The 25,533-nt window shown below is 46.6% G+C and overlaps 1 protein-coding gene across 1 annotated transcript in view; it reads left to right on the top strand.

Annotated features, from left to right (window-relative positions):
- The window catches only part of LOC128301794 (probable serine/threonine-protein kinase nek3), a 48,143-nt gene that overhangs the window by 14,874 nt on the left and 7,736 nt on the right, over positions 1-25,533 (top strand). Inside the window, exons 2-6 of the mRNA XM_053038424.1 lie at positions 5,407-6,586; positions 9,867-10,094; positions 10,389-10,503; positions 10,590-10,697; positions 10,793-11,320. Coding sequence (XP_052894384.1) covers positions 5,407-6,586; positions 9,867-10,094; positions 10,389-10,503; positions 10,590-10,697; positions 10,793-11,320 — 2,159 coding nt within the window. The remainder of the gene's footprint in view (positions 1-5,406; positions 6,587-9,866; positions 10,095-10,388; positions 10,504-10,589; positions 10,698-10,792; positions 11,321-25,533) is intronic.

The raw sequence follows: 25,533 nt of genomic DNA, 5'->3' as shown, positions 1-25,533 counted from the left end.
TACGCAGTCGAATGACAGCAGGACGACATTGGGGATGCGCTACGCATGTTGCAGCAAGGGTTGATGGGTGAGTATCGGCCCCAAAACTCGGCGTCACGCGCTACGGTGGGTGCTGTCGTCGACGCGGACGATACGTGAGACGGTGGGATAACGAAGAAAGACCTTCACTTGGATGTATCCGTTTTTGAATTCGGCGATCGACTGGTTGATGGTGGACGCCATGAGAACGTCGAAGTCGGGCGGATTGAAAAAAAGGTTATTTGCGCAAAACTTTTTCACTGCACCTGATGGTCATTTAATGATATGAAATGTGAAGAAGCTTTTGCGTTGGAGAACGCTGCAAATAAACTGCGATATTTATAGAATGTAAGCCTGAGAATATTCCGTTTTGAATAACTCCATATACAACATGGCGGTGTTATTAAGCTTATAAGCGTTAAACAAATCCAATCACACAACTGGCCGTCCATTTTGCATTGTGATTCGTAGCGAATATTGGCTCAGACACACACTCGCACTAAGCCGTTGCTCCAATGACTCACATTCTCTCACACAGCTACAGCACCGGTCATGGCTCATGTCAATTTCGAACCAGCTAACGACCTGCAACGTGAACGGAATGATAAAATTCTCTTTGTTCTGTTTGGGGTTGCGAGCTTTCCAATCGTTTCTCGGGATGATGTTGATCGCCCATATCGACCCTTCCCGAGACTTTGGTGTGGTTAAAATGAGACGCACGTTACAGTGCCGCAATGCGAGAGTTCATGAAGCTCGAGCTTTAGAACGAAGGTTTAATTAAATTCTTATGGCACACATCGCAGAAGTGGAGAAACTTTGGGCGATGACGTGTGCTTATAATTGATTCATTTTCTGTCCCTGTAGCAATTGACAGCGATAACCTTGGCGGGTTTTTGATTTATAGTTCAATTACCTGTTGTTGTTGTGGCGGCAGTTGCAAATCCAGAGCCGAAAAGGTACCTGAAAAGGTCATGCACGCATGTTTGTTAGAGATCCAGCGTAGACAACACAACTTAGACGATGTCCAAAATCCTTGGAATTGGAGTTGAACTGGGCAAACTGATGTGCTTTAGCGCAAAAAGAGTAACACGAACTGACAGATGCGGATTTGATGATCGGATGTTTATGAGTGCTGGGTAAATTGAGTTCATAAACCAGAATTCGGAATCGGTTTATGATTTTTCACCTGTAGTATGTGAACTTTTATTTGTACAAATGTACGGTAGATCACAGCAGAGGCGAAGAAAAATGCCTGGAATGTTAGCTGTAATCGATTAGATGCAATGGATGAGCCATCAAGTAAGACTCCCCTTCAAATTGGAAATTCCGGGCTCCCAAAAGTAGGTTCGATTACTTTTCAATTACTGGAGTGGTGGTGTCGAGCATGGATCCCCACATTCCGAGCATATTTCCCCGATGTTTCCTAGCGCCGTAGAACCAGAAGCATCATTCAGCCCGGAGCCCTTCCAGTGCGATCGTGCCTTCAAATTTCATGCGGCTTAAAGGAGATGAAATATTTGGGCTCCTGGCCGTACGTCCCACTTGGCGGTAATCGATGATACCGAGGCTAGACCTTTCCTAGCTCCATCTCTCTCGCTCTCGCCCAAGAGCCACTTTATGGAGTGATCACAATGACGTACCAGTAATAACGTTGATGCCCGACGTGTTTATGGGAATGACTTGCAACACGGCTGCTGCTGGCCGATTGTCCGCGGTTGAACAACGCTGTTGAACCGCAGATCTCCGGAACGAACGCGCAATGTAAACAATGTAGTACCGGAGCTGTACCGGAACAGGTTGGTAGATGTGGTTTCATGTGGGCCATTCGGGAAATTGGAGAGTGACCATAAGCACCGGGCAGCGAAGACAACCGGGCAGCCAGGGCGGGCGAAGCGAAAAGACGGGAAAAACTGAAACGGAGCTCCATTATGCTTATGATTATCAAATGAAATTGAGCTATGCTTCCGTCGAATCCGGCCTGCGGGTTGAGTGTCCGGGCAGTATAAGGGTGCAATGCGCATTGCGCGTGCATGGGAGGGACGCACGGCGTGGGCATAGGAGCCATGGGTGAGGTAGCGAAAAATTGTGATTTACGGTTGTTTTTTTTTTTACTTTCGTTGTTGCTGTTGTTGTTGATCTACTCCACGTTCGTTCCTTTGCTGTTGTCGATTGGCGATCAGGAAATTACTTTCTCACACCTTTTAATTTTTCGATAAAGATCCAATCCATTTGCCACACATCGCAGCCACCGTTCGAGCACGGCCATAATGAAGTGATCTAGTGAGATCCGCACAACCAGCATCATCGTGAATTGTTGGGCCCGGTGCTTTGGCGATCGTTTTGGGTGTAGTACAGGTGTTTAGGTGTCCGCATGAATCGCACGTGAAATTTCACCGATGGGTTCCAGGAACGTGGCGCCGGGGTCCGCGGTGTGCGTACGTCAGGCGTGAGGCATACTTCCGGCTGCTCGGGTTGAGGTACTGTGTAAACCGTTCTTGATGGCCACGGTCTAGATCGTTGTAATTTAGACCGGATCGAGCCGTCGCTGAAATGAGCCAGAGGCGAATAATTGGATCTTCGCCTGGTAGTGTCCGGGTCCGGGCAAACGGTCGTACGTTGCGCTGGAAAGCGAACCGATGCCTTTTTCCTTTCGGAAAAGTCAATCGTGCATAGATGGGGACGAGCGTTATTAGAGAAAACTTTCTACCCAAAAACCTACGATGACTATCTAGCGGCGGTAAATTGACTCGATTGGGGTACGCGTCTGGCACCGTAAAATCAACGGTACGGACCACAGTAACACGTAACGCGACGACAGTACCCCAAGGCATTTAATGACAATTTACGGATTTTGTTGATCTCGATTTGATTAAGCTCGAAAGCCGCTATTGCACCATTGTGGGGCCCGGTTCGCTGTGGAAGCCGTACTTCCGCCAGCTGTTATATCTCTCGCAGAAGCACCGTAGGTCTTGAGGGTTTGTAGTCGTCGATGCAAAACAGCTACGGGCAGGAGCATTGAAGCATGCTTGGAGAGTTTGAATGATACTTTAACGTTTGAAAATTCGAGACAACATTCCTTAATTGCAATTGTTAATGGTGTCATGGTGGAGATGTTGAATACATGGAGTAAAAAACAAAATTGAATGTCGGAAATAGCTTTCTTTATTTAGGCTTAACAGAAAAAGTTATAAAGAAAAACCTTCATTCGCTTCACTAAATTCGCAAACTATTTTGTGCCACAGTAGATCTACAACGGAAGTCCATAGTGCGATCGCCGTGCACCATGAGCTTCCCCTGCACTACGTAGTTTGTGCGGGTGGTGGAATGCGCGAAGATGCAAATGTTGCACTTGCAGACACTGCAAGCCCTCCACTCCGAACGGCATTGGCGGTAGTGTAAGCGACACCATCTTTAGCGCTCCTTGCACGCCACAAAATACCTGCCATCTTGGTGAAGTATTCGCTCACGTATTCGGTTTGCCGCTAAACAGAGCTCTCTCCCACACCAGATCCTATCGAGGGCTCGCAACAAACAAACACAATTCACCACTACACTAGCTCGGCGCAGTGCTCCGGACTCTGTACGAAGATTGTATTAAACAAAATTAGCATTATCGAGAAATTTAATCTGCATTGCGCTGAACTTTAGGTCGCGTAGCCCTTTCCCCGGACATCTTGATGGTTTCGGTGCGGAGCACTGTGTGGGGGTTTCGGTGAGGGTTTTCGGTGCATGGAGCAACTAACGAAATAAAGTTGTATGCCCGTTGTACATGCACGGCGAGCAAGTTCCGCATCCTACAGGGTTTGCCAACGTGTCGGATGCATAATAATATGCAAACGAAGCAGTGGTGGAATCGAGGGTGTCGTTCATGGCCGCGAATCGGAAAGTCACCGTCTGTCGGGACCTGTCCGGATCTAGGGAATGTGGTAGTGTTGCTGCTGCTTGCAGTTGCAGCGTATTCCAATATCCGGTGCGCTCAGTCACCTACCGCTAGAGTTGACCCTGGCTGGATGTCAACTTATGTTTTTATTTTTATGCTGCTTCGTCTAGCTTCTGATCGTTCCGTGCGACTCCGTGGAGGTGTTTCGGTGCACACATTGTTGTCCGAAAGATTGTTGTTGGGCGGAGTACAACGGATTACATGATTCGAGTATACGACCAGATTAATCCTTGTCGTCATACGTTGTTAAACCTTAGCAAAGAATAGCATCAGTTCGAAGCTGGAAGCAATGAACGTTTCGGTATGAGCAGCTTTTTTATCTTTCAATCTATGAATGGGATGCATCAATCGTTTCTGTGGATTAAAGGTATGTAACATTGTGGTGCTATTGTTGTTGCAGTCGTGTATTACAGTGCCTTATAAAAACGAACGAAAAATGCGATAACTGCTAGGGAACTACTTTGCATGATAGATAGTTAATCCATCATACAGTTATCATTAAGATCTTGTGCAGTTTTTGCATCTGAGAATTGAAACGGTTCGGTGGTATAGTGGTAGAAGTTTCGGTCTTCACACGACTCGACTCGGTATCGAAACCCATCCAGACCGATACCCGGTAATATCGTTTAGTTACAAAATTAAAATTAGTTCATATTAGCAACATTTTAATGTACACCAACGCGCAATGCTGAAGCGAAGAGAAACAATCTGCAATCATAGCAACGTGAGTATGGAAACGATTTCTCACGTGTACAAAACTGTCCTTCAAAAGTGGGACGGATCAGAAGCCTCATAAATTTCTATAATCGATCGAAGAGATGCCGAGTGTGTACCGTTGCGTTTTGCGTGTTCTGTGGTTTAACTGCATTTCGTTCAATCAAAGATCACACGTTTAACGGTTTTCCAGTCGATGGATGGCTTGGCCCAGCTTCGTTTTCAGTACCATGTGTTGGTACTCTGTTTTATTCATGCATACTTATTTTGTCGCCTTATTTCACTTAATCTCATTTCTAACCGACCCATGCAAAACGTTACGCTTTGGCCGTAACGCTATGGAACGCTGTTTTGTTGCGTCGTTTACGATCGTTTGTTTGCTGACCAAATTGTTTAATCGTCCCGTTCGCTTCAGTGGGAAAAATCTCTTTCCAAGCTGGTCGACCATCTAGCGTTAATTCGAGGGGTGGACAGGAAGATGAATGGAGACAGTTGGGTGGAAACGATCGCCGCCGGTGATTATGGGGCGTTCAGACTTACACAAAGCTATCGACAATCGAAGATGATGGTGGCGTTTGATCGTCGCTGGTACGGGGTGCATCTGCAACGCGTTGCGAATAGTGCAGCATTGCTTGCTACAAACATAAATCGATCTAATTTGGTATTTTCTCTATTTCTCTCTACCCATCCGCCGTTTCCGACCACTTCTGGTTGGCTTTGGGATCGCATTGCAGGAGAAACAACAGTTAATGAAGATTTACCACAACGACTGGTGGCGGCGGCAGCAGCAGCAGCAGCAGCAACGACGGCTGTTACGCCTTCCCCGATAGTCCATCAACGGCAGAATCAGCGACAGCAACGGGAGCACCAGCGCGCGTCATCAAATCAATCTCGGTCGTCATCAGCTTCATCAGCGTCAGTGTCATCGTCACCGGCATCTTCACCACACTCGCGCACATCTCCCTTGGCACGGCTGGAAAGACGGCGGGTAAAACGAAAATCAATCACACGTACGTCGCTGTTCAACCAACCACCGGTGACCGGGCTGGCAAGCAGCGCCATTGCGGCTGCCCTCGAAGCGAGTGCCGTTGCAGTACCTGTTAGCTCTCCCGGTGGACTTTTAGGGCTTTCGGCAAACCGACGGATTGCTGAGGCGCTGTACGATGGTCGATCGATCGAAGGTGGTAATGGAGGACTGTTGCTGAGCAACCAACACGATCGCAGCTCCGACGACGCACAGCACGAAGTAGCCACCGACGAGGAGGAGGAGGAGGAAAACGTGATAAAACCGAAGAAGAAGAGCGTGAAAAACAATCGTGTTAGTGTTATCGATACGAAACTCCTGCAAAAGTATCAGCAGCAGCGGCAAACAAAACTCCACACGTTGGACAAGATGCTTAGCGAACGGATTTACGATCGGAAGAAGTATCTGAACTCTCCCACCGGTAGCAGTGGTGGGGCCGGTACCGTCGGTAGCTCCACGTCTGCCAGTGCGTTCTACGAAAAGTATCGCAACGGTGCATCCGGAGACTCCGGCGAGTCTCAACTGAACCTGATAAAGAATGGGACAGGCGGCGGTGGTTCCATCGGTAGTCTGAACGGCGTTAGCTCCAGTGCCCATCTCAGTGCAATAGCGGCAAGCATTATTAGTAGTAGCAACGGTAGCAATAATGGAGGTGGCATTAGCAATAGCAGCGACGAAAACGGCACACTGTCGTTACACGGCGGCGCTAACAGCAATAGTAACCAAATTAGTAGCAACAAAAACGGCAACAACAATAATAACAATAGTAATACAAACAACAACAACATCAGCAGTGGCGGGCTCGGCATCGCGAATAGTAGCAACAGCAGCAGCATCAAGAGCGAGCGGTTCAGTCCTCCCAACAACGATGCACAGTCGATGGCGTCGAGGTGAGTCTATTTACTGATTAATATAAGTTCGTCTAATCGTTAGACATCTTGCCCGATGACTTGATAGTAATTCTAGAATGATTTCTAGTAGTCTTGATTGTTGTGTCTTCGTGTGTATTCGATGTTTTCCAAGATTGTATAAAACTGTAAAACGAATAGCTCTAGCTCAATTCTTACCTCCTTTTTTCAATTCGTGTGGGATTTATGGAACTTTGAGGAAATGTATCACAGTTGGATAATATGATAACCTTTTCAATGTTGATCTGGTCAGTTTGTTTGTCCTTTTCATCTATCGGTAAGAATATGTGTGAAGTAACTGTTTCAGTTCCGAAAGTCGACAGTACAATAGGGATATATCAGTAAGGAATAAACAAATCTTAGAAAAATTGGAATAAATCGAGAAGTACGCTCCGGACTTGTTCAACACAGCATAAAAGAGGTGGCATGTACGTTCCAAAATCAGTATCGCTTCAACTAATCGCTTTCCGGTCTAAAAGGTTAAGATCAAAGTGTAAAGTGTATCGTTCCAACTCCGACAAGGAGTTGCATAGGAGTTGAGTTGCATAAAAACTCAACGGTTTACTGACGAATAACGACTTATACGAGGCAACCCATTTTGTGCGAGGTGCGAAAGGCAGGTAACGCATGTTTTGCCACAGATTTATTCTCTCCTCATGCCAACCGGCTATAAATGTGCCTTGTCTCGGCCGTCCACGTCCGGAATCAACTTTCCTGGTCTAGTAGGTCGTTGGGATCCGTACCAAGTGTGCTCTAACCTGCGCTGTCCGAGATTCGAGTTTATGCTTCTGCAGCAACCGGAGCTTATGTCGCTCGGAAGCAACTTCAATGAAGCTTTCTGTTAACTGAGTTACGCTACCTCCGGTCTGGCTCCCTACTGTTCCGTGCGCGTGGCGCACAACCACTGCTGCACCGGGCCTGCGACGACGGTAACATCATTTGTCAGCAAAACGTGTGGTCCGGTGATCGTGTCCGCCTCCCGGATCCCGGTTCAGCACCGAGGCGGACGGTCGGGTCCGGTGGTTTGCGACTGTTAAATTTATGACTAATTTGATTTACAAGTTTGACACGGACATGCGTGAAACGACCTTTCCGGTGGAATGGAGAGCGCACAGAACTGTCCCGGTCCCGGTAGCTACGGATGGGCCGGCAAGCCGTCGTCAGCGATGGTCATGTTTGATTACTTTTACCTTTCGCTCAACATTTGCTGTATGCTCACTACTGGTGATGTTTAGCGGTGGCACGCGAGAAGGAAGTTCATCAGGAACATTCCAAGATTGTTTTATCTGCGCACTGATTTGTACCGGTCGGTGATGTTGTTTCGTAAGGCGGGAGATACGGTGCTTGTTGCGCAGAAGAGTTGAAAAGTTGTGGTGAGGTTAATCTAATTTGCTTGTTGAATGTGCAGAACTCTTGGTGGTACTTTTCCGATGATAAAAACTGCTGTGTCTGGAATCTATTGGTATAAGAGCAATTTATATTTATATGTTAAAATCTATGCCCAAAACATTGAAAATTTCATTTCGATAGATTATCTGAATTAGACAACCAGGCAGTTTTGATCGAAAGTCGTACGGGGAGATAAAGCATGCTAACCTCATTTGATCCATAAACCGCATGAAAACACCCGAAAATAGTGGACAGGTGTAATTGTTATTCACGGTCAGTTTGCATGACCAGTTAATACTGGGCCCGAGAAAGGCATTCAGCAGCGTTCAGGTGAAAAAAGAAAGGGAAAAATAATTAGCCTTCTTCGTGTCCATTGAGGCGTGAATTGAACATCCGGGGGGGATCCCCGAAGTATAACATCCGCGATGGACATCAAACAGGCACGGTGTAATTTACGAAATAGTCACGATGATTGATCCATTTTGAACCGTTAGACCTGGATCTGTATTTCTTAGATTCTAATTGGCCAAAAAAGGGTTGTCTCTTGTTTGTGGTCCGAAATGAGGTTCAACAACGTGTAAGGTATGCCTGAAGGTAGGCAACGTGCGCCATGTTAATAGGCATTAGGCCGCCCGGAGGATTAGTAAATTTGTCATAAACATCAACAGCGCAGTCGTATAATCACGTTTTATAGCGCGAAACATCGCGCCGTAGTTAGGACAAAAGGTGAAATTGACGAACCACGGCGGACGGCGAGAGGCTTTATGAGTTGATCATTCGTTTTACGACAGTGACCTTTTATGAGTGTGGCTCTACGAGATGCTGGTAGGTATCCTTTTATTGGACGGATTCCGTTTGCTGTCGGTTACATTGTAGTAAACGTCGAGCTTTAACGAGATAAGTGTTCTAGTTAAACGCTAGAGTAAAACTCGATCAGGAAATGAAGAGCAAAGATTTGGGCTTCCGATTACTTCGAATTCTTAAGCACAAAAGACGGCAAAAAACAGTTTTCAATCAGCAGCTTTCAATCGGACATTTTTGTTTTCTATGAAATGATTTTTTAATATTACACCTTTCGTGCAGTACCAAGTCCCCCCCCATGGTACTATAATTTAGAGCAGGTGAGGTGTGAAATTTAGCACCATTTTTCCTTGCGACAGGAAAGTTTCCGAAACGCCTCGCGTGGGGCGTTGTCACTCGAACCGTAACGGACCAGAACGCAGGTTGACACGTAATTAAATGTCTATCAGACCTCCTTCGGTGGTTTTGAGGCACGATGACGGTACGCTTCTCGGTCGAATCGTATCGCACGGTGTCACATTCGCTCATCAGTCTCGGTTATTGAACTTGAGTGGCTGATCGTTAATTTCATTAAGCTGTTTGCTCGGTGTGCGGGGCGAGTGCTCCCTAACAAGTATGGTGTTATGGGAACTCCGTGCGAGAACAAGGCCCAAGAACGATGCCAATTTCTTGAGCCCCGCCGAAGCTGCTGATGAAAACTGTTTTTTTGGTTTCGTGTGTTGACAGAAGAGAAGGTTTTCGCCTAAGGTGGTGCTGCGTATAAGGCGAGAGAGGTCGCTGTTTATGACTCCACGGGGGTAAAATTAATTTCCCTCATTTCTTGTCTTTGTCCGCTGTGCATTGGTTGTCCCGCTCGCAGGCCTTAGGCCCTATCAATTTGTTTACCGTTTCCCGATGTTTTGCTTGTTTCTTTTTGTTAACGTGATGATGGTTGTTCGCAGATGATCGGCACAGTCCCCGCAGCTTACAGATGTAATTAGTCAAACAATTCATACTTCTTTTGCTCATTTGACCATTTCGCTTTTTTTTTCTCCTCTTTTGTTTTCTTTCCATCCTACCGTCCGCGACAAAGGTCGCGAAGTGTGACACCATCGTCCTTCTCTGGGACGCCACCGCAGACGATGCACGCGAGCGATGCCGGCTTCACCAGCAGTCTTTCTACCGGCGGGTTACTTCCGTCCCCGAACTCGTCCTCCGGTGCGGGGAATTCCGTTGAACGGACCGAATTTCAGACGCGAAATTATTCCGATTTCATGCGCAGCCTGGCCGCCAAGTACAACAACAATAACAACACTAATGAGTAAGTCTTAACTCCCGTGCAAGGTTTGAGCCGGAACGGTATGGAAACGGTTTTCAGGAGATTTTGTACGTTTTTCTGTTTTTAAATTGCTGATAAGATAGCCGAGAGCTAAAGCAATGATAGCAAGTAAACAATCTGTATAAGAACGTAATAAAAAATTAACAACTATTGAGGCGAATGTGAGCAGCGGAAATCGATCGCATCGTATTCAGGTTCAAAAGCGAAGAACCGTAAAGATATCTGCGTTCCTCATGCACTAATGTCTTGTTTTTGTTCCTTTCCATCCATCCACAGTGTATCGAATATCAAAAATTCTTTTCTTGAACCAAAAATGCGCCTCACTCAGCCAAAATCGTACATCGAGCGATCGTTGAACAGTAAGAAAGGCAGCCCTCTTACCTCCACACAAGTAAGTAAGGCGCAGTGTATTTGGCATGTATTTCACCACATCTGCTGTCCGTGTCTAATTGTGGTCCGTTGATTTTACACCCTCAGGTACCTAATCCAAGTATTATGACGTCGTTGTTTTCGGGTCTCCCATTCCAATCGGCCGTCTTTCCACCACTGATCGATATGACCAGCACCCAAGCGCTGGTTACGCTGGTAAGTGATTGGTGGTTTTATCGTAAGATGAAATTCATCCGTGCCGTATTGTGTTTACATGTGTTTCGTTTCGGTTCTTTATTTGTTCTGCTAAGGCCCGAGCTGCAAAAGACTCCGAAGTACACAACATTCTCAAAGCGGATACGGGCGGTGGTCTCAAGAAATCGTCCTCCTTATCGCGAGGTTCCTCTCCACCACCGGCTACCGCACTTGGCAGTCACCATTTCCCTTCGCCCTTCGGTACGGGTTACCTGCCGCGGTTACTTCCGAACCATCACCACCTGGCCAGTTTTCCCTCCCAGTCACCCGCGCTCGCGACCAGCGGCCCGCTGAAGTCTCCTTCGCGAGCGCCCGAATCGACGGCCCTCGTCTCCACCTTTCCGCTCGACCTGAGCGCCTCGACACCGTCGGGCAGCAAGCGGATAAAGCTCTCGCCGACCCCTAGTCGTCATCAGGAAACATCTCCAGCGCCGAGCTCCACCAACAGCCAACCGTCCGCGGACTCGCTCGATCTCAAACCGATCCGGAAGTGTCACGCACGCGTAGAAGAAATCAGTGCCTGGACGGTGGACAACGTGTGCGACTTTGTTGCCAGTATCGATATCTGCGCCGAGTACGTACAGGTAAGCTAAAAGTGTCATCGAACCTCGATCGGGTTGCATCGCGAACCTAACGGGGATCTGCGCCGTGCTCACCAATACCACCGCAGCACCCGGGTGCTCGCGATGAAGCAATAAAACTAGTTAGTCAATTAGCTCACGATTGAAACCCGGGTGCCTAGGGCTTGACGATCGTCTCGTGTCGTCCGTATATGGCGGCGGGTTCCCGGGCTGCAGCACTAGTGCATTCTGTGTTATTTTCGCCACATCGGGCCTCTCCCGAGATGCGCACCTGTCTCGGAATGACTTGCGCCGACAGGTTTATTTGGCATTTTTATGGGTCTCATTTAAAGCTGCTTAAGACGTTTCTTGACACCTTTTACCCCACGACGACGCTTGTTCTTGGGTTCTGGCCCCGTTAGGCGAGTGCGGTGGCAGTGGGAAAGAGCGAGAAAGAGAATCAAACCTCCCGCGTGGCACTAGACAGCGCAAGTTTTCCAGCTTGTGCTACGATTGAAGTCTTTTATTGCCTTACGGGAGCCGTTCATAAAGCGCCGAATATCGTAATGTTGCCGCGGCACTTGTCGCCGATGGGGAAACCAAACGGTCTAATGCCACTTGGAATTTATCGTGACACAAATGCGCAATCTTGAGAAATTGTTCGTGATTTAGGCCAATCCCTCGATCGATCTCTACCCTAAAGCTTGTTAACCGAAGAGCGGTATGAAGCGATTTGTTACTCGCCTTTGTTTAGTGTTTAATGTTTTGCCTTCGTTCTAATTCGTTCCCATACGAAATCGGAGATGCTCATCCGATGCACCGATTTTGCAACAATTGTTCTCGTTTTTTCGTGTGCTCGAGTTGTGAAAGTGGTTCACAGCTATTGCAGGATAGAGTAACTAATGTCAGCGTGTTTGCTTCTCAACGACGAGTTGGTTTAGTGCATTGCAACCCCAATAGAATCACAATAGACGAATTTAGTAGGTAAGTGGTCAAGTGTGGCTTAAAGCGTTTTAAGCTGGGACACGGACAATACATGTAATCTTCAAATCCTGGCCGCTCCGAAGAATGCAACTCCTAATACCATAATGCTGTATTGCTCTTGTCTTTCGCTCTTTCTGCTTTGCCCGATCGTGTCCAGGTCCAAGAAACAACCACTAACATCACTTTATAACTTCATCTGCTTAGCGTCGGTTGATTCGACAGGAGCGGAATGTTATTCGCTCCTCGCCATCACCGTTCCCACTGCATGCCCCTCAAAGCGTTTCACCCTTTTTACGATCGTAACAGTATTACAGAGTTTTACAGGCCAAATTTAAAAGCGTGCACTTTTCTTTTATTCCCACAAAATGCACTTTAACAGTCGGAAGTTTCATTATACCCGCCTCAACCTTACTTTCATACTCACAAAAAGATTTATCACAGCCACAACTTGATTTATCAACAGGTTATACATAGTTTTTTCACCATTCTACTGTGATGTTTGAATTTAGTTCGTTAGCTTCTGCATGCGTTAGCATATTGCACTACGTATCACGAAATAAGGCAAAAAACCAACAAACTTTTGTTGTGTTTATCCATGAACTAAAACAAAATTTGGATGGACAACTTGGAGCGCATAAGCCCGTTCTCATTATGGACAACGTGGCCTTTCACAAGTGTACATCAGTGAGAGAAGCAATCGATATGGAAGGATGTGAAGTTAAATACTTGCCTCCTTATTCACCGTTCCTGAATCCGATCGAAAACATGTTTAGCAAATGGAAGAATTTTGTTAACAGAACAAATCCACAATCCGAACAAGAGTTAATGGTAGCTATTGGAAGTGGAAGTACTTTAATAACTTCAGAAGACTGCGATGGTTATTTTAATAACATGTGGGAGTATATTGAGCGATGCACTTTGGGCGAGGTAATAAACGATTGAAATATCTTCCTTGCATATCTTGTATATCCTTGTATATCTTCTACGATGCAATAAACATTTAATATTTATTCCACTAATAATTTGTACACTTTTGATTTCAAACTGCATTTCAATTACACTGAAGATTAACTAATTGACATGGTTTTATGTAAAGATTTTTTTCAAGAACTTTTCGTTATTTTTCCACGGGTCTTTCAACAGTTTTAAAATAATGCTCGAATGATGAAACCACCCGATAAAGCTGTCCCTATTAGTGGAAGTTCGAAAACATATATTATTTTTGGTTATTTTATTGAAGAAATTTTAAAGATTGTGAGCGACTGCAAAACAGTATCCCTATGCAATACTAGCGCCATGCAAAACATTCACTTTGCACGAAAGTCACTAATATTGTAAACGACATAACTGTTTTTAGCAGTACCTTTGCCCGAAGACAACAATTAATGCAATTAAGTTCAATTAATTATTGTGAAAAAAAAATCCAAAATAATTTAAATTTAAAAAATTTTCTGCGGCACTACAATACAACCTCAAGAGGTCTTGGGCCTGGCATTTCTGGCTTCCGTGACTTATTTTTACCCGAAGCAGGATAGTCAGTCCTGTGTACGGGGGCACGGTCCGGATGGGATTTTGTTTCAAACCCGTCCGTCGTGTAGGACCGGCGCCACTGCCAAATGCACAATCGGGCCGCCCAAAAATGGAAGCTAACGAACTAAATTCAAACATCACAGTAGAATGGTGAAAAAACTATGTATAACCTGTTGATAAATCAAGTTGTGGCTGTGATAAATCTTTTTGTGAGTATGAAAGTAAGGTTGAGGCGGGTATAATGAAACTTCCGACTGTTAAAGTGCATTTTGTGGGAATAAAAGAAAAGTGCACGCTTTTAAATTTGGCCTGTAAAACTCTGTATTACCATTATACTCTCATTCGTACCGCATTTATTATCGATTTGTAAGATTAACATTCGCCGGAGCGAATGAAAAACCAAGACCGCTGGAAGCAACGGTGGTAGGATGGTAGGAAAACAAATATACTTTTCCACTTTGCTCCCGCTCTTGTTCAGTTAATCTCTCAATTTAAATTGTATTTTAATGCTTCTGGTTTGGTGCCAGCCGGGTGAATTTCCATATGAGTTATGCATACGGGAACGCAGTGGCCACTGCAACGACGGGTGCTAGGGCACTTTACCAATTACATGCTGCTGAAATCGAACGCGTCTGTGTTTGTTGATCGTATGGGCTGGTAAGCTTTTGCTGACTGTTTGCTGAATACGGCTGCACATTGCACTATGCTTCAAAGACCCAATAGCAGTAACTGCTAGGGAGAAAATTGAGCAAAAAGCGGTTTAATTTGCTAATATCGGTATGCCACAGGTGTTACATGAGTGTAAAATTAGAAAACCAATGTTTCACTTGATTCCTAGTTTGAAGTATCAATATCAAGCACAACCTAACATGTATTTAGTGTTGTAAAAATAGTGCTACCAGTAGTTCCAACTGCTGGCAGTTGGTACGGTTGCAGTAACATTTAAATAATTAATGATTGGCGGCACACAGGGTAAAATTATGAAGTGATAATTCACCTTAATGACAGGGGGAGACTGGTGTATTGATTTAGTTTCTTATCGTGCGGGGCAAACTCTATGCAATCATTACATCTGAGACTGGTTCGACGGTGTTAATTATTCGTTTAGCTGAGGTTGAAATTTGAATATTTAATTTTATGAGCCTTATTAATGACAAGATGGTGTAAATGTATCGGTTGGATACAGACGGTACTGCTCGGAAAGGGTAGCTCGATTAGAGACCGTACAGTCAGCTACAATAGTTGCTGTGTCGAATTGATCGTGAGCAATGTGCGCAACATAGGTACGCGCTCGACACGCCATTTGTGGAGAGATTCAATTAATCGACTAATTGCACGCATTATCGCACGCTTATGCATCTTAAAACACGTCGGGGGAAGGTTTTTGCTATGTATAGTGTTAAATGCGGTTTAATAGCTAATTGTTATTGTAAACAATATTATAATTTTGTTGAAACGTTTTAGGAACTCATTTCCCTTTGAATTTCGAAGCTGCACTGCAATCATCTTGAAACCAAACTGCCATAAGTTGTTTGATCATTTGCGATCACTGGCAACTCGGCAGCACAACAGCACAGTTAAGGGGCTTTTTTGTATCAATCAACAATAGCAGTGACACCAACGACAGTACAAGCTTATTCAGTGCTCAACGGCCCAGCGGCAACAAACGTGTCTGTATCTGACCGCGAACATCCTGCTCGTGGGAAGTGGAAGCCGTTACTTTGACCATACCCTGTCCATCCAACTCCAACCTTCTACAGTCGGATCCAGTACTGGTCCGGGCATCGGTTGTGCAGCGGTACACGTTTTTCAGCACGTTTTTCCGCTTCCATTTCCTACCGAGTGCACAGCACAGCTCCTCGATTCGGTATCAAACTGCTTCCAACTGTTGTCCGGTAAGGTAAAAATTATGATATCATCTAGATCGGAACCCGGTGCAACGCATTCCATTGCCGGCCGTGCAGCGCCCCATCTCAGCGTGCCCAAAGCGGGCCAGAATGTTGCCACCTTTCCCAACAGGTTGTCCACTAGTGTTGCCGGTAGCACGGCACGGCAGCATATTTCGTGTTTGCCGGAGCGAACTGTACACTGTGCGCGCACGTTACCCGATCCAGTTCTGTGTCGTTACCGTGCGAGCTGTCCTCCTCCGCATGTGCACGTCGACATGGCAAGGCCACGGCGTCGTAGTAAACAAATGACACTTTGGAACTCGGAAAATTGGATCCTGTCAGCAGGGCTCGAGAGTGAGCACCGCGCCGGGGACCCTTCGGCGCTCTGTTGGCACCGCCGGTGTGCGAAGATTAATCGGCGAAGATTAGCGCCTGCACATGATTTACAACTGGCACCGGGAAGGGTGAATTGCATGGCACCGTGCCGACCGGGCAGCGAGCACCGGAAGGAAGGCGGGGACAGTCGCAGCGCCGTCCGCGGCGTAGATCACGAACGTCCGCTGACGCCAGGGCGCGAACTCGGAAATTGGCGCGTATATGCCCGGGCCCTAGCTCAAACTGTCAATCGTAATTATCGCGTGAGCGTGAACACAAATCCCTTGCTCTTGTGACGCGAGTTCCCAGAAAGCGGCCTAAAAGCGTTATGTGGTGAGGCGGTATGCTAACATTCACCGTAAAACACTGAAGTAAAGTGTTACGAATTCCTTTGTTCTGAAAAATGTTTCTAAACGCGGTTGATTTTCATAAGTACAATCGATCGAATCGAATTTCTTGGAGATATTTTTCTCTGCACCGCTTATCGACCTGCTGTGTGAACGTATCTTAATGACATTAGTGTAGATTGTCTCCAATGAGCTAATGCATGTGAAACAACCAAAAATTGAACTCATTTATCACGTAATATGAATAAACCACTATTTACAACCCCATTACCGAAGCCATTACTGCCGGCGATCCTACACTTTCTCCCGGGAGTTTCGGATAAATGTGTCCGTTTTTCCTTTGCCCCTTTCCGTGTCCGGCCCGGTTCAACGCAAGCAGATCTCGGGCGCAAAAGGTTAAACAGCGGAAAGCGATACATTCCGGCGATCGTCGCATGATTCGATTCGGGGCGGAGAATTAGATCGATGTGTTTTTGAACGGCTTGGCCAAAGGTGATGCTTGTACCGCTTGCGTGTCTGGGTGCGAATGTCGGACGAAAGGTGGAGACAAAAAAAACTCATTTCGTTCGCCGAACATGCAGGACGCCGGTACGGTGGTGTAGGGGTAGGTAGAAATAAAGACACCTAGTGGCGCGGTGGAGATGGAAAAGGGCAAGAACAAGATCCACCAGATCTCGATGTCACGATAGATGTCATTGATCCCGTCTCGAACTATGGCCACGTCGCGCTGATCGGGAGACCCCTTGGTGGCGGCTGGGTCGAGCTGAACCTGCTCCAACATCTTGCGGCTAGGGCAGGCAAAGGCGAAGCGCAACACCCAAGAAGAACAAGTTCCGTCCGGGTTCGTCGCTTTTGAAAGCTCCGCTAGATCACTCGATACACAACGGTGGCAGCATAAGTAAGGCGGAGGGGGGGAGCACGGGAAACGGGAAGTTGATGCAGCGGCAGTTCAAGGATAGATACTGGTGCACCCCGTACATATGCTGGGGCGGCCCGGGGTGAACCCGGGGTGGAACGAGAACTTTGATCTCGTTTTCAGAGCCTTGCCCGGTTTTCAACGACTTTGCACCACACACCGTGGCATTCTGTCGCGGTTTGCCTTACCTTTGCTTCGTTTTCTAGTTAGATGTGTCTGTGTGTGTGTCAGAGACGGTTTTTTTTTCCTCAACCGTTCTGTTCAGATGATCATCATCAGCATCAACATCATGATCTTCATCGTGCGCTTCGTGTGGGGAAGCCATCGCACCATACACGGAGCATGATCCCGTTTTACCGTTGACACTGCACCCTGCATTGCGCTAGACATCGTCAATGTAGGCCTGAACTAGTCTCGTTGCATTCCTGTTCTATGCGGCCATATCCGAGGGCTGTGCGCGAGATGCCAAAGATAGAGTTCAACCGTGTGACGCGAAACCAAACTGGATCTCTTCCCCTCATTCGACCTCTTCGCTGACAATGCGCTCGTGGCAACAACCTGCCGCCGGGGAAGGCATCGACAGTCCGCGACAAATTGGGCACGAAAAATCATCGCCGATCAAAACGATCGGCACAAACAGTACCGAACCTGGCAGCAACAACTATCTTTAGCTGGCCTCCAAACTATCGAAATCCATCGCGAACTGGATTTCTGCCGAAAAGATTTGCCCCTCCGCCGTTCGGTCGCATTATCATTTCCCCGCACGCGCTGCTTTGCCGTCCAAGTTGCAGGGGACTCATTCACAAAAGATAAAAACACCGGTTGGCCGCCGTTGGCCTTTTCTACCGCGGGTGCTTGGCTGCCGCTGCTGCTGGATCTTCGTGAACGGTGACCGTGTTATTTTTGTTTTGTTTCTCGAGATTTTAGAAACAGTTTTATGCAAATGCTAACCTTTTTCGCTATTTATTGTTAACCCGTTTGGGTTGTGGTCGGTCCCGTGGCCGATTGGTTGATATGCGAACGTTGTTTTGTTGCGTTGCTTTACGTGGTCTGCTGCTGCTGCTGCTCTTCTTCTGCTTCACGGTGCCTTCAATGCTCAGCTGGATGGCCGAATTTGCCTTTTGTCTCCCCCGATATCGGTGGTTTTGAATATTGAACGGGCGACATCGGTGGCAAAAATAGTCGTGAACCTTGATTGGGATCAACAGTTAGTTGAAATTAGCAACAAAGGCCACGGTGTGGAGTTGTGGAGGATGCGAGCAGGACGTCACTATTATATTCTCCATAATCCTCACCGGTCTGAGACGTGGTCATTTGTTTTCCGAACGAGTAGGTTAAAACAGACTTAAAACCTGCGCAATAGAAACTTCTAATGAAAGGTTCATTTTCTCTGGAACCACTGAGAACCTGGTAATGTAATCTAATTAGCTCGTCTAAGGCAAACTATGACTTTTCAATTTATTCTGCTCACTAAACCATGCTCTTCTTCGAGTGGATACACGGGACGCAAATGTAAATAAATAAAATTGAGGCAGAGCTCGCTAATCTTCCAGTTTCCCTTGAGAAATTAATCCAGGTTTTTTTGGTCGTCTAACGAACCCTTGATAGTCGTTTAGCGTTTAGCGTCACAATTAGAACGTTCCATGAGACCCCGCCAGGATTACACCTATTTGCTGCTCCCCGATATTAACCTATGATCTTTGGGGTGGATGGTTTTTTTTTCTGCGTCGCGTAACGCAACGCCTCATCCATTATGCATGAAAGGCGTAGTCGTAGTTTTGAACTTGCCAAATCAAGAACTGCAAAGCAACCAGGCAAGCCAGCAAGCAAACAGTCAATCTGATGAAGAGAAGGGTGGGCGACCGGTTATGTGTCGTCTTCGCGTCCAAAATAACTCCAAAGTCGATGAATAATTCAGCAGCTCTCGAAATAAATTCTACAAACCGTCCGGCAAAGAACAGGTTTCGCTGTAGCCTCTGACCTAGAGGGTGCTCTGCCTGGCGCACAGGTGCTTATGAGCTCTTGGGCGATCGCGCTCCGTTCGTTCTCGCTGAGATCGGAAATTCCACAGATCCCAATCGGGCAATATGTTGACATTGTTTGTAGGGCGAATGGTCAATTTAAAACTTCTAGAACAAGTGCTTGCGCGCACCCTTCCGGGCGTACAGCGAGCGGACCATCTGGAGCTGTCCGATCCGGATGAATCCTGCCCATGTGGAGGGCAAGCAAGGGTGTAGCTCCAATTTCCGATAACCATCGCGCGCTTTTCGAACCGATTGCTTTACACCGTTCACCAGGGGCACACACATAAATAGACAAAACATTTCCTGTTATTAATTCACCATCTACGGCTTCCCTCGAGATCGGCAGGTTCGATTCGCGGTGGTCTACCAGAACGGGCCACCGGGAACTGGGATTAGTTCTCATTAATTGGATTCGTTACGCAACACTGCCACCGCCGCCGCTGGAGAACGCTGGGAAAGAAAGGTCTCATCGTTCAGGGTCTTTTCATGCGAAGTCGTCACAGTCGCGCAATGTTCCCCGCGCAAAGGTCGACACTACACCAAATGGTGTGATTTCTTCTCGAAAGACGTAAATTGCCTTGGACAGTACGTGGCGGGTGTAATGTGCATCGTGGTTATTGGGGAATTAGAACGGTACAGAAAACATGAAATATGGAATGAAACGAGCAATTCCCTTTTCCGACTCCCTAGGAGCCGGTGCCAGCTGGAACGGAGGGGGCCCATGATTTGGGTTTCCACAAGCGCACCGGCCCGAGATGTGGTTGAGCCTTAGCGTAGCCGTTTAAGTGGCCAGCATCATCGATGATCCATCAAGAGACTTCTGATCTTGCCACGATTACCTTGTGTATCGCGTGCGTGCGTGTGTGTGTGTTTGTGTGGGGTGGGGGTTAAATTTTGGGCAATTGAGGTACGCTAGAGGGCAATATAAAAACAAAGCAAAGCACCAGCAGCTCACCGAAACTAGCTGAAACCTGCACACGAGGGCATGAGTGGGAACAAGGAGAACAAAATAAAAACAGTACGGTTCCTGAACATCTGTTCTGTGATTTTGGAGAAATCGCCGGAATGCTGGTGGGAAAACCGTTCGCGTCTCTGGGAATGTTATTTCAACTACGTCAGGTGGTGGCCATCAGCTTCGGACGCGAACCGTTGCAATATGAGGGAATTTGTGTCATGTTTCAGCGACGGGGGTGCGGCAGAAGATGTTTTGCAGATGTGTAACTGTCGTTGTTCATATTTCACGGCTGCAGACCGTAGGATCCCTGTTACAAACAATGCGGTCTAGTTTAGATGCTTACAATATGGGCAAGTTTCGTTGCTTCTACCCCTAGGCTATGCAAAGTTCAAAAGCTCAAATCGAAAGTTGAAGTCATCAACTCCAAGTTACTCATACACTTTCCAGCAGCGATTAAATTATGTTTGAAATAGATCACTTGCCACTGTCACTAGAACAGTTGTATGTAGAATAGCTTACTAAACGTACGTTGATATTTTTGGACGTGTAGACCTACATTATCTCCAACGTCATTGGAAGCATTGAAGAGCTTCAAACTCCTAAACGAACAATATTAGTCGGTATCAATACTATAATCTGTGTCTGTATTCTCACGCCCTGGAATATAGTTAAGTGAAGAAATCAGTACACTTACATATAAGATTTTTAAATTCTTTAGAGGAAGAATAGGAATAGATCGGAAATACATTAGACCCTAAAAAATAATACAAATTTAATGTCATATTGGCGATTTCCACAGAGGTCGTGCTGTCATTATGCAAATCCCTTAGAATTTACTTTTTGTAATCCTTTTCAAAGCGATGTTAAGAAACAAAATAAGATGTTTAAACATGAAAGACCTCGAAAGCTCTATCAGCCTCAACTCGCCTGCAATTAAAGTTACAGATTCGGGACAATGGTACGAAAACTCTGGGATGTTTTATCTGCTCAAAAATCCAATGCCTCGATCAGGCATGCTGCAAACATCTTCTGCTTGTAGCACACATTGAACTTCCTGTTTCAGTCTATCAACAATAGCAGCGGTTGAAAAGCGACTCTCTAGCACACAGCTGTGGAGTACCTGCGCATAACAGATTCATTACATCTCTATAGCTGTTTTGCAAAGATCAGCTACCTTCTGGGCTTCTGGGTCTCTTGATGGGGGGGCAGCGCAAAACTGTGCGTCTGTGGCCCTTCTTGCTATCGTCGCTCCCTAGATTTCCACCGATATGCGTCGATGGATAAAGGGAACGGAACTTGACGAGGGAAGGTAACAAAAAAGGGAGCAAAAAAAAATATCATGGTACATCGCATCTGCGACTGCCTTTCGTTGGCGAGATGCAGTTCTCGTTTGCACGCCAACACCAATGCTGCCCTCGGCTAGCAGGGAAAGGGTATTGCAATGCAGCGGAAACTAGTCTTAGGTTAAGTACGCTGCTCATTTTTCTCCCGGGCTACTGCGCACGGTCAGTTCACCCGAGACCTCCCCGGGACTCGTCAACAGCGGTCCCGGCATTGCCCTCGCACAGGATCAGTCTCAGTCCGTTTGCGTTCCGCTTGCCGCATAGAATCGCTTTTCTTTCGGATCGGATGCGATCGAATTGCTGCGATATTGTGGTATTTTCCGTGCCTATTAGAAGCGATTGCCGGGATGCATTCTTCACGGGGTATCGCATTAATGCACCAATCGCTGAAGGTAATTGTGGTTGCAGCATCGTTTGTTGGCGCTTCGCTGCTGACCTTTCGAGCAAAATGCTACCGGGCGGTGGGCGCGATTGAGCGATTGAAGGCGATCGTACGCGATAGGATCTTAGCTAGCGCTTGATTTGCGTAATGTCAAATCCTTGCGCATGACTGCATGCCGTTTAATGCCGGTTTGGTGGAAGACGTTCGGAGTGTGTAATCGTTGCCTTATGACAGTCATGTTTTGTAGTACAATCCGTACTCCACTTACACATTGTAATGGGATCATTGACAAGCACTGACATAATCATCGAGCACAGGCATGTGGAATTTTAAAAGCCCCGTCTTATCAAATCGTTGCCCTTTTTATGGCTCACCACCGATCGACCGACAGGAACGATCATATACCAAACAAACGCATATGCTGCAAAAACAACCAAAAAAAAAATCAAACCCTCCTGCGGCAGAATGTCGAACTAACTGTTAATTCTTTTCCATCATCTGCGAACGAGAAGTTAATTACCGAAATGCGTTTCGACAGGTTAACAAGTGTTTTACTCTCACCTTAATTAACCAGCGAAAGGCAGCGGAAAGTGCGAACGCTTGCGAAACAGCGGGCAAGATGCACAAAACAAGCAAATCTTTATTCACGCGCGGCTCACAACCGGGGCGACACAACAGGCCGGCGTCCAACGAATGAAGGGAGTTGCAGAAAAAAGGGAGTACTCGGCAAATAAAAGTAAAAAAAAAAAATGGAAAGGACCGGGTCTTCTTTGGGCCGCAATCGTGAATGCAATCATTGCCGGGGCTAAGCTTCATAACCGCTTATTTGTATCCTTTCTTCCTTCGGTGTCCATTCCACCGTGTGCGTGTGTATTTCTGGCCGGGAAAGAATTGAATTGCACCTCTCTGCCGATGTATGCGCCCAGAATGGTGCGCGCTCCGCTGCAACTAATTAAGAGCTTAAGCAGGTTGTTGCTGAAATCGGATTGAACGTAACGCGACCAAATCGCGTTCCAATGAAGATTGCACATCGCGTCCCGTTTGCACAAGAACGCGCACGACGTTAGAGCTCGTACACAAATCTGTTCTCCATTACGCATCGATAAAGGTCCTGCGCAAGTCGGTTGCGATTAACTTTCTCATTTTACGAGCCATCGCGGGTAATGAGAAGAAAGAAACAAGGCGAAAAAGCTCAGTTGCCTCGAAAGTAAAAGGTGTGCTCCAGTTCCAGCAATTGCGTTCGCTCATGGTGGGATTTTGGGGCCAGTCGTTTCGGGGATCGTTCCCGATTTTTAAAAGCGGAGCAGCATCTTCTGCAGGCGGTTTCGATTCGCAAGCGGACGGATTTTACGAATGTCCTCCGGGTGTTCTACAATGAGCGGGAATGGTAACGTATTATTAGCATAAAATTTCGAGCATTCTATTCCCGGGCTTTTGTTTGATTGAGCGTGAGCGTTTTGATTGTGTAGCGATTTATGTTGCGATCCGAACAACTATAGACCTGAAGGACTTCAGAGAAGGAGGGCAACGGTTTTTATGGTTTACCCAAAAAAGCAGTAAAACCTCACCAAACCGTGGTCGTTTTCTATCGTTTACGACCGACGCCAGCTTCCCGTTTGGTGTGTGGGGCAAAAGGATATTTAGCCACGGGCAGCGCTCGGCACAATTCGCTGAAGTCTGTGTCGGCTGTGTTTTGCCCCGTTCATCAGTATGATTTTTGTCGAATTCCAGGACCCATCGGTGCAAGGTCGATCGTCAATCTTCGAGAATCACGGGCCCCACTTTTCGTGGTACGTTCATTAAAAATTCTATCGATTCGCTCGTCAGTCCTGCCTACTACTGCCAGTGCCGGTGCGTCTTGACGCGAGTGCGACGACGAAGGCAACACACACACGGTCTCGGCCCATGATATGCCCCGGGCCAAAGGTCTCGCCAAACTTGCCACCCCTTTCCTCCCACTGCAAGCAAAACCGTGCCTCAGTTGAACCTTTAGCGAGGATGTCTTTTGTCCGTCGCGCGCGCCTGCGTCCTCCCGCTGGCAAACCCTGGCTGTTCCCCGCGTTTAAAGTGGGTCTGCCGGGATGTCCGAACGGCGAAGTGGGTAAAAGAAAAAGGATCTAATCAAGAGCGGCTATCCGGTGGCCTTTAGTGTATTGTGCAGTCTTTGTTCGCCCAGCGTTAGTGCGGGTTTTGGGATAAGGGTTGGGGTTGGGAAGATATTCCAGGAATCCCGAAACAAACCGAACCTCACTGCCGGGGTCTTCGAGGTCAGGACCCGGGAGGCTAACTGGGGTAGCTGCTGATGATGCTGCTACACCGAGCGCAGCGCAAAAAAGAACGAGACCGATGCGCAGAGAACGGCAAATGTGTAGCAAATATTTTATTCAAGTAGCCGCGGGGATCAATTATTTCGCCCGTGCGCCTCTATCGGTGGTTCGGTGGTGGAGGGACTGATGCAATCGTCGCTTTTCGCTGCCTCGAACACGGCCTTTTTGCGCACGCAACTCCGCGCTGTTGGCTGTTGTGTGGTGCCGTTCGGCTGCCGGACTGCCGGCATGGGGCCGGAGTGGGTTAGATGCATCGCGGTGCAGTGGGATGCGCTCCGGTGATTGTAATTTCCGATGAATTACTGCAGCATTATGCTTCCTGAGCAGCAGCTCGAACGGTGTCCGCAGAGCCTACCGAGGGACGTTGCTGCGGGTATCGATATCATGCTGGTTTTACACCTTTCGCGCGATTCTGCTGCGGTGGTAAGACATTTAAGCGTTTCTTACCATTCGCGTATTTTATAAGCTTTGGCGAAGAATGTGTGTGTGTGTGATTTGCGTGTGTCGTAAGTGTGTATGTAAGTGACCCTTCAATTTCTCCATGAAGCTTTATCCTAGAGCTGGGAGATTGAAACACTTTACTGGGGAGAAGTAAAGTCGATTGAATTGAAGGTGTAATTTCGCTCAGCTCTACATATCTATTGGCAATTAATGACGTCTTTTAGGGGAAGAAAATAAAAAAGGTAAAAATTAACTTAAATGTAACGAATCCTTCGAGAATTCGCTAAATTAATTACAAAGGGGATATCATTAAACTAAGCCCTCAAGAGGTCACAAGAACTTTAAGTTGGTACGTAGTTATCAAACTCTATAACAGTATGAACTCTCTGCATGTTCTTAGAAAATTGATGGATTCTTGCAAAGTAGAGCGCCATTAGACATTAATCATCCCATTTTGTTAACACATTCAACCAAAATTTGTGTATTTAAATGTACTGAACGGTATACGTTATTCCAATTTCTTTTATGTTATTAAAAAATAGTTCTCAAAATTGTATCCTATTTACAGTAAGCCAATTTTTATATATTCACGTAGCTACGTAAAATGTGTAGCTTAATGTACAAAATTTTATTACAACGTTATAAATCATTATCATTTCTTCCTTTCAAGAAAGCTCCCGGCATGACGAAATGCAAGCGTCTTCTGTTCGAACCTACCAAACGT

This window comes from Anopheles moucheti, chromosome 3, assembly GCF_943734755.1.
Source record: "Anopheles moucheti chromosome 3, idAnoMoucSN_F20_07, whole genome shotgun sequence".
NCBI classification, from domain to species: Eukaryota; Metazoa; Arthropoda; class Insecta; order Diptera; family Culicidae; genus Anopheles; species Anopheles moucheti.
The sequence above is the reverse complement of the archived record's forward strand: the minus strand, read 5'-3'. Positions and strand labels throughout refer to the sequence as shown.